Raw genomic sequence first — 10,182 nt, forward strand, 5'->3', positions numbered from 1 at the left:
GATGTATTTCCATATATACGCAGAATGACTGATTTAATACCAAAACAGTGGCTGAAGGTTACAACATCCATTCATTACGAGAAAGTTCCCAACCACTGGCTAACAGACAACACAACGGTGTTTGCTCTGCGTTATACGTCTAAATACATAAATTGACAACTTAAGTCATAGCAAGGATCTGAACTGGAGATACCACTAGTTGCTGTCTGCATGAACAACCCAGATCAAATAAGTACATTTGACAGAAATGGTCTTTTACTTTTTTTATGGCCATACCAATGACTGCATGCCTCACTTCACTCTAAAGAAGAAAAGGCTCTTGTTTTCTTTTTCAGCTCTTCTGTAACTATGCCTCTTATGCCCAACCTGAATCAGGACACCAGGGTTAAAATGTCAAATTCTATGGCTCAAGTCAGTGCACATTTCCTCAAGGTGAATTCTGTTTCAATAAAAAAATAAGAAACATCAACTCCTTGAGGACACCTCTGGACAGCTCAAGAAGAGCAAGGCAGTATCAGCACAATCAGGTTTGTCTGAAAACAAAGGCCTCTAATGTACTGACACTTCCCTGTTCCAATACAAGCTACAGTACCTGAAGAAATACTGCAGTCATGCTGTTTTTAAGTGATCAGGCAGCATAGTACACACCCAGTAAAAAGACTAAATAGCTTGCAAGGACTAGAAAGCTTGCATTAATTTATAGCATTTGATCAGAATTTTATGAAGGTTTTCTGTGTTCTTATACACATTTATTTTGTCTCATCTAAATGTTTCTCTTTCATGGACAAACCTGTCAAACAGGTATTCAGCATACCATTATGTTTTCCAAAGATGGCACACCATCTGTTCCTCCTGTATAATAATACAGTGCAGTGACTCACACTGACAAATCATAGCTTACATGGTATCAGTACTCGGCGCTTTCATCTGAAATTAATCCTCTGTATTACTGTTTGGTTATCGTCTATGAATCTGCTGTTTGATGTTACAAAAGGCTCATATTGTATTCCTGAGTAATTACTTAAAAAAATATTCTACACATTTTCTATTTACAAAATGCCCTACAGTGTATGATCAACAGTCATGACACAAATCAAGTGTCAGGTTGTAACTTAAAAATAAATTCTTGAGTGAAGAATTTGAAATGTTCTATGAAAGTTCAACCTTCTATTTTGTGGTCTGAGTGCAAAGGCACTAAAAGGGATATTCAAAAGTTAATTTTGAACATTAAATGGAAGGTAACATCAGAGTTCAACTGCTCAACAATTCTCAAGGTTACCCTATTTTACATTAATTTATGCCTTGTCTTTTATACGTAGATCTACTTACTGGATTAAGGGGATGGGCCTTATTAAATCACTTACTAACCTCTAAATAATCTAGATAAAACAACATCATAACAAGCAACATTGTAACTTCTATAGTGTTCATATTTTCTTGCATTGCTTGGTTTGTAAACATCCCCATGTTCCATGTATTAGGTATTTTTTATTGTGGCCTGTCAGAGAAAAAATAAAAGGTTGTTGATAATAGCATATACTCATGTAAAACTGCACGATGCTCTATGTATGAATGCAACAATAAATAATACCTTTTTCTATTTTACAGCTTAAAGTCAAGAGATTTTCACTGCGCTTTTTTATTTAGAACTCACAAGTGGCATTACAGTGCAGAACCTCCTGGATTCTACCATGAACTGAATTCACACTTAGAAGGGAGAGAGCTGGAAGTTAGAGTGTCTTAAAGAAAACAGAGACTGTAGGGCACCTACTGTACATCATAAACAGTGTCCTTATGATATCTGAGTGGGCTCAAAGTAGCTATGTAACACAAAGGAAAGGAGATTTAAGGCTGTTAATTATGACTAAAGGTGCAAGCCTAATAAAAAGTCAATAATTTATCAGTTTATGGTTTAATTGAACTTGGATAAAGGGAGCACTGTTTTGCTCTACTTGGTCCAATGCACAGGTTTTCGCAAGATGGTCTAGGTCTGTTGCCAACTAAAAAGCCTGCTGACAGTTGACAATAAAGACACAGCCTCCAGAGAGTCAAGACCTAATGCACACAGATGTATTGATTTCTGGAACAGCACATGGGAACTTGGTACAGCTTCCCTCACTAATTCTGACAGTGTTTCTGTGCATGAACAAGCTGCAGAATCTCCCAGGAGGTCAGCAGGCTGTGACATTTACTTAACTGAGAGGAAGGGGCAGTCTACTGTAACAGCAAAAACACAATGTATTAAAATGCATTCAGCCGACAGAGCCCAGTTGACCAATCGATGAATGAAACCTGTACTAATCACGTCTCCCTACAAATGCTTTTCAGTTTTTCACAATCTCAATTTTATCAGTCACTACTGCCATTTTTAAGACTACAAATCTAGAGATCTGATTATGTTTTGGTAAACACAGTATATATTAAAACACATAAAGTAGCCAGACTCCTTTTGAACACACATAAAAGAAAAGGAAACTCTCAGTGCCATTCTCTCTTTTTTGTGATCACACATGAAAAATTAAATTGTAAATCTTCACAAATGAAACATACACCATACTCATACTTCATAAAATACTTCTGATTACGTTTTTGTTTCTCATCCAGTCTCAGTGTTATTTCCCCTTAAAAAAATTATTTCAGAATCTACCAGAACTCAATTAAAACCGTGCAATCCATTAGGCGGACCTCATTTCTGAATATTAAAGAACATCATTCAGTTGTGTATATGTAATTAAAAACGTGTCTGGGTCTCTAGAAATGGTTCAAACTTAAGTGTGGAGGGAATCTGAAACAAACTACCTATCCACGAAATTAAAGTGGATACTGAAACAATCGGTAAATGACATCTCACTTACCTCAATTAGTTATACTGTATTCAGCTGCCAGATCAAATATACAGAATGCTGAGTGTACTGGGAGTGATATTAAGTTACACACATCTTACATCAGCGGTGCTGGTGGACCACTGATTCCCATGATATATTCTACAGCAGACCTGGATGCAGTCTGTGCTCTTTGCTGCCTGGAAATCCCATTAATAATTCATTCTGAGAATTGATCAGGCTGGTCAAATTGCTCGAATCAAAAACCTCTCTTTTCCTTTCTGTGAAATCTGTAAGTGTTCAGAAGACCTCCAGCTTTTTCTTTTGAATGCTTTGTCCTTTGCCACCCAAGATGAAAGTTTCACAGTCGTCGGGTCTCAGAAAAGTACAGGTCACATGAAAATGAAGGACTACAAGTCATTGTCCACTCACAGGTGTACTTGGGTCAATAATTTAAAAAGGGCAAAATGCTTGCCCTGCAAGCTGTAATAGCGTACTACACATGAAACTAAAAATTAAACTGCTTTTCAGCTTTGGTTAATGAATCTGGACGCTCTCATTCCAACTCCTGGAGAGCAGTACCACTAATATTGCACAAAATACTACATTAAGTGACAGTTGCAGGAGATGGAACAAGTAAAGGTTTGTTCCAAGCTGAAAGAGGAAGAAGAGAAACAACATTTCAGCTGCGGAACCTTCTTCTTTACTTGTTCCTTTGCAGTCTACACATGCTGACGCAGCTCCCTACTTGAACTACAGCTGCAGGAGATGCAGAAGGTAATACAAAGTCCCCCCCTAGACTTTTTCATAATTAGCCGTGTTGCAATTGAGAATCACAATGTATTTATTTGGGAGTTTTTGTTATTGATCAACACAAAACACACAAAATAATGTCAAAGTTAAAAAAAATCTTCCTAAATTAATAAATATAAAACAGAAAATAAGTGATTGTGAAAGTATTTACCCCCATTACTATGACAAACCCTATACAAGCATTGGCGTAACCAATTGTCTTTAGAAGTTACAGTTTGTTGAATGAAGTCCACCTGTGTGGAATTTAGGGTTTTTCACAAGTGTTCAGAATAAATACACCTACATGTATCTCCTGGGGGTCACACAGTTGATTAGTACAGCTCTCAACAAACGCTACATCATGAAGACAAAGGAAGTTTCAAAGTAAATCTCGGACAGGGTTATTGAAAAGCACCAATCAGGGGAAGGGTATAAGAACATTTAAAAGGCCTTACATTTCCCCCAAAGCACAGTGAAGTCCATTATAAAGAAATCTAGAAAATGTGGCACAAATGCCAAACTGTGAAGAACGGGGTGTCCAAACAGGAAGAGCACCAGGAGTCCTGTGACAAGTCTAAAGGAATGACAGTCTTCCATGGCTGACATGAGAGAAACTGTGCACATGACAATTCCCTGGGCGCCTCACAAATTTGGGCTTCATGGGAGGGTGGCAAAAACTCACATCAAATTTTGACCTGCACTTTACAAGAAGGCATATGGGAGACTCCGAGACCAAGTGGAAAAGGACTGTAGGGTCTGGCTAGACCAGAATTGACAGTCTGGGCCTCAACGGTTATCGTGTGGCGCAAGCGTAACGGTGAACATCATCCTGAGAACCCCATCCCTACTGTGAAGCATGGTGGGGGCAGTATCGTGCCAAAGCCTGGAAGACTTGTGAGGACAGAAGGAAAAATGGATGCAGTGAAGTGCAGAGAATTCCTGGAGGAAAACCTGCTGCAGTCTGCAAGAGACATGGGACTTGGGAGAAGATTCAATTTCCAGCAGGATAATGACCCAAAACAGCGTAAACCACACTGGAGTAGTTTAAAAAGTAAAAAAAAGCCAATATTCTGGAGTTCCCCCTTCAAATATATATTTATATTTTAGATTTATAATTAAATTAGGGGGATCTGTAGAACTTTGCTTTCACTTTGACATTATAGATTGTTTTTTGTCAATCAATGGCAAAAACTCCCAATTAAAAATACTATGATTCCCATACTATAACACAATAAAATATTACAAATATCCAAGGGTGGTGAATATTTTTATACTAATTGTACCTTTGTAATATAAGCTGTGACTCACGGGTGATCTGAAAAAAGCACGGCAGTACAGTACAGGTTCCTCCTCTATTCTAGTGATTAGTGATTCGTTTAATTCTTTTGATTGCTCAGGGGCATATTACCTGCATTTTCACACCAAAACAGAGTAGCACTGGGAAGGAATGTATTTACAAGAATAACTAAATAGCATAGTTCCCAGCATAACTTCTAAAAATTGAGCTAATTATCAGTTCTGAAGGAACCCTTCTAAAACACAAATGTTACAAAAAGTGCAAAAATAATTGTCATCTGATCTGGAAGCTTTCACTCGTGTTTTTTTTTTCTTTATTTTGCCATTAGTTCTTTTTCTAGCTTTCACTTGCTTAACATTATTTGTTTCGATGAAGACACTTCTCAAAGCTGTGTACTGCTTCATTGCACCAGGAAATGCAAGATAAGAAGTTGAACCCACACAACATTACGCAGCACTAACGTACCACGCTATCGTGCTTTCAGACGTACTTTCGATACTGTTCGCAATAGTACCAAGATATTCAGTACTAAATATACAGTAGCAAAATACAAATATCGAGGAAGAAGAAAATGTAAGGGCAAACAAAAAACATCACCAGGAGGAGCTCAAGACATCCATTCCATTTACTCATTGATTCCGTGTCAAACCAACCGGATTGTGGAATAAACCACCTCCAACTTTCCTAAAACTTGGCACATTTATCCTGTGAGGATGGATCTGAGGCAAACGTTCACATTAATGCCGCACGCTTTTCCAGCTGTTCTCGTCGTTTTTGTACCTGCCCAGGCTTTCTCAAAGGACACAAAGATATTAAAGAGATATCAAGATGAAATTTTGCCTCCACGTTTTCCACCACAGGCCAAACATATCCAACAAAAATCACCTAAACTTGAGGGGGGGGGGGTCATGCCAAAATCGGGTCATGTTCACATGGAATGACCCTGCTTCATCACAAGGAGTGGGGAGTGGTAATCTGGGAAGCCCCAGTAATCAGGGGAGCGGGGCTGTAAAGCTGGGAAGAAACTGGAGCACACATAAGCAGGTGCACCAGCCCAAGGTCTAACCCAGAACCCGATGACAGTGAAGCACCAGCAATAACTACCATGCCCAGCAATCTCTCTCGTTTCTGACCCAGGGTTATCAATCAATCAAGGTTTATTTATCAAATGCACAACAATACAGCATACTGCGGTGGTTGCCGGCAATGAAATGCTTTTTCCGCAAGCTTTCAAGGAGAGATGGGACAGAAGCTGACAGAATTAAGGTCACAGAGTAGAATACGATAAACTATACAACTGACAAGATTTACGCAATGAATAACATACGGAGATATGGTAGGGATAAGAGGTGTCAGGGAAAGGGAAAAAAACGCAGGTGCGCCTTATCAGTTTCAAGTGGACTGACTATCAGTGGCCGTCTGGGTAAACGCTGGGTGCAGCCGAGGTTAGCCGTTTAGCAGGGTTACAGCTCACATAGGAAACTCATTATATATAATGTCGGCTGTTTTGAAAACTAATTCATCACACAAATATCAAGACAAATGTTTTTCTCCAAACATTATCGGTTATTGCCTGAATAAGGCCTACAGATGTATTGCAGCATTATCAATTCCTAATTATAAGTTCAGAGAACGACTTCCTTAGTGACTGGAATAGTATGTACAGAACAAGACTTTACCGGGCTTGCGCTGGCCACAGTACTTTAGAAAACTTCCTGTCTGCTGTCATCAATCGTTAACACATAATAGGGACTATTAATGCAACAAAACCCAACCGATAAAAACAATTGCATTTTGCTAGATCAGTAAAACATTTTTTTTTCTTTCACTGTTGGGCAAACCAACGACAGAGTACAACCTAAAGAAGAGCTACTGAGACAGCGCTCTTGCAGCACTACAGATGCAATGTGAGCACCGTTCTGCCCACTACAAACCGTCTTCCTCAGCATCAGGAAAATGCAATGCTGCGACTACAAGTACCAAATTTACACGTGATCATAGGCAAACTGCTTAATCATGCCTTCCTTGTATACCCTCAGAACGGGAAAAGTGCAAGTATTGGGTTCTTCCCCAGCTCATAAAGGAAATAATATTTTAATTGTCTTTTATTGTGTGATGTCACGCAGAGCGTGAAAACAAAAGATAATGGCGCCTGTTCTTGCTTTCAATTTAGTCTGTAGAGCACAATTAGCTGAGCCTATAGTGGAGCAAACCATGAGCGGACGTCACGATAAAACAGGATTAATATCCTACATGTGAAATTACTAGTTAGATCTATTAGTTAGATCACATCTGAAGTGGTACAAGCTTTTCTCCGACCACAAAGCATCCTCCACCTTTCCCCGGGATAGCGTATTCGGTACGATAGGCATGGTCTTCTTTTGACAGAATAACAGTTCAAGCTTTTAAAAAATTGTGCTGTGTGAGGACTTACCTTTCTTCAACGTGATTGTTATTCTCAAGGCTAGCCATATCGGCCACCATTTTCCGAGCAGTTTTCACTCACTAGTTTATATGTACATATATCGGGTTTTTTTTTCTGACGTCTGTTTTGCATGTGAGGTTCAGCCTCAGCCTCAGCCTCTCACGAAGCAAAGCAGCACACCTGCTGCAGGCACTGCCGACGACGTCACTGAACAACTCGCAAATCCAGCTACAAAATAACCGCTCTCCACGGGAAGGCTACACCGATTGTTAAAAAAAAACGATTTGGGGGTACGTTACGTTCATATGAACAGACCCCCTTTGCAGTTACACGTACAATGCATGCTTTCAAACTCGAGACTTTCGATAGCGGTAAGAGATGCCTGAAGTTGCCCTTTTTTGTTTCGATTACCAGAAAACAATTGCAAGGCCAAAAACTATTTTTCCCGTTTTGGGAAAAAAAAACAAGCTATTGGATACAAACGGGAAACATAAAAACACATCAACAAACACCCTTATCATATTTCACGCTAACGCAGTCAGAGCCATTCCCTTGTAGGAGGGAGATAAAGTCCCGCTTTCTGGGTTTGGCCAATCACAGCTCTGCCTCTTGCAAATACTTTCATTGTAGCAGGCAAGACTCAACCTCCCCCCTTTTTTAAAGAGAGTAACATCATAGAATACAAAAACAAAAGTTTGCATCAGCTTACGTGTGTTGCATCTCACATTCTCACTGAGTTAAGCAGTATAAAGTGACCGCACATTAAACCTGATATTGAGATCTTTAATATCGGTTTGGTCATGGTACTGTCAATTTGACACAAGTTGTGTTTGTCGGACGGTTCTAAGGCACACACGCACATGATCTATTTCGGTCGTCCGTTTGACTCCATGATCTGGCTTGAAGTATCGTGCAATTTGCATATATCGCATTACCCCCTTTTGGGGTTTATTGTCATTATTTCCCAGGCACTCCGTATTATTTGTTAAGATGTGTGTAAAATTTGCTTTTAGCATTTGGAAATCCATGGGAGGCTCATTGCTTAGGGTCTGAGGGCTGACGTCTGAGCCATCGTTTCCTAAAAAAGCGGAAATGTCTGCCCGCCACAAGTTGTCATTTTGTGCAGGCTATTGATATTGTGTGCGTAGCTCCCCACCTACCCTACACACACACACCCTCTGTAACAGAGGTCTTTTAGTATTATAGTGTTCCGTGATTATTATGCTGATATTCCCATTACAGTAACACGATAATGCATTTTGAATCATTACACAAGTCCTGTATGGTCTCTTCCTCTTTTGGTACACTTAGGATAAACAGATTACCGTGTTTACAATAATATATCCCCACAGAGCTCTGAAGACCAACAAGCATCAGGAAATAAACACCCTTTTCTATTGTTTGTTGTTATGTCGAGTCTTTCTGTTTTTGCCCACGTATACGATTATTTCAAAACATTTCCAAGCATGCTTTGTCAACTGCAGACCATGTTTTCCCAAACGTGTAGTCTTACAAAGCACGTTACAGTTTTGCAGTCTTATTAATATTTCTCACCGGACAGGATGTACTGTACCTTATATGTGACAATGACTTGTGTGCTGTTTGTACCGTCTGTCAGTTAATTGCAAGTCTATCTATCCTGTAGCATGCGCCTGATTTCTAACCCACCATTTTATCATCACGTGGGATGATATAGTTACACAACAACATAGTGGTTCATTTTTATTAGTAAAAATAACACTTATTGTTATAATTGGGCATTTTAAGAGTTTAACTGAGGCGTGCAACTGACAACTTTGAAAGTGAAGTCATTCGATTATAATATATTTTTCTTATATTATTACATTGGGCCCCTACAGTGACAATAACGCATGCTAAGTTATGTATAAGTAATGTCTTTGTAATTACAACTCCCGACAGTATTTCATGATTGCCATTGCACGGAATTCACACGCACATTAATGTTAGCATTTCAAGAAGGTAGCTGCGTCAGCATGCGCAGGTTGCAAAGGAACGAGTAAAGGTTTATTCCACGCTGAAAAGAGAAGAAAAGAAACACAACGTTTCGGCTGTGGAGCCTCCTTGGGGTGTAAAAGTTTTTCTTCTCTATTCAGCATGGAATAAACCTTTACTTGTTCCTTAATAATAGCATGTTTGACTAGGTGGCGCTATCAGGTGGGATGAGGGCTATACTCGGTTACCTGCGCACCTCTTTGTCACTCATTTCGGTTTTTGTCGTCTTTTTTAATTCGCAGATGCTCCTGTCCGCTGCTGTTTTAACAGGCTGCGCGGCTAAGCAGGGTTTTGCCCTGAGGAGGCTTCACGTGTTGAGCCTGTGCTGTTGCGTACGTGAAGATACTAAACTTGGCCGAATTAGCTGCAGGATCATGTTCAGACGCAGCACAGGTTTCATTAAACAGTCTCGAGACTGCAGCATTTGTGTGAAAATTACAAAAGGGCTTAGAGCGTCTCTATTTCGAAGAAAATAATAACATATGACTTAACATTAAATTCTACAGTTGATGTCGCATTATTTCGGCATCTGTTTTACTGAATGTTGTGGAAAGCTGAGTTCTGCGTTTATATAGCTTCAGTGCATGGTCATTCTAAGCCTGTTTACTCCAATCTAAAAACGCATGGACAAGCAGAGGTTTAAATACAGAACCCAGGGACTGGCAGTTGTTGTAGAAGCAGCACATCACATTAGATAAAGCATCGAGACTGTGCGAACACCTGGCAGATAACGTGTAAATGTAGACAAGGACACGGTTTTGTATGCAGGTGGAAATTCAGAACCTTTCGTTCCTCGTGGATTTTTTATATTACTATGAAGTCTTACAGTTTAA

General features: G+C 39.5%; 1 protein-coding gene across 3 annotated transcripts in view; it reads right to left on the reverse strand.

Annotated features, from left to right (window-relative positions):
* The window catches only part of LOC148836947 (NACHT, LRR and PYD domains-containing protein 1b allele 5), a 28,054-nt gene extending 20,160 nt beyond the window's left edge, over positions 1-7,894 (reverse strand). For all 3 annotated transcript variants that reach the window (XM_088914552.1, XM_088914554.1, XM_088914551.1), the window contains exon 1: positions 7,346-7,894. In XM_088914552.1, coding sequence (XP_088770678.1) covers positions 7,346-7,395 — 50 coding nt within the window. In that variant the 5' untranslated portion in view covers positions 7,396-7,894. The remainder of the gene's footprint in view (positions 1-7,345) is intronic.
* Positions 7,895-10,182: the final 2,288 nt, after the last annotated feature.

This window comes from Atractosteus spatula, chromosome 4, assembly GCF_055471065.1.
Source record: "Atractosteus spatula isolate fAtrSpa1 chromosome 4, fAtrSpa1.hap1, whole genome shotgun sequence".
NCBI classification, from domain to species: Eukaryota; Metazoa; Chordata; class Actinopteri; order Semionotiformes; family Lepisosteidae; genus Atractosteus; species Atractosteus spatula.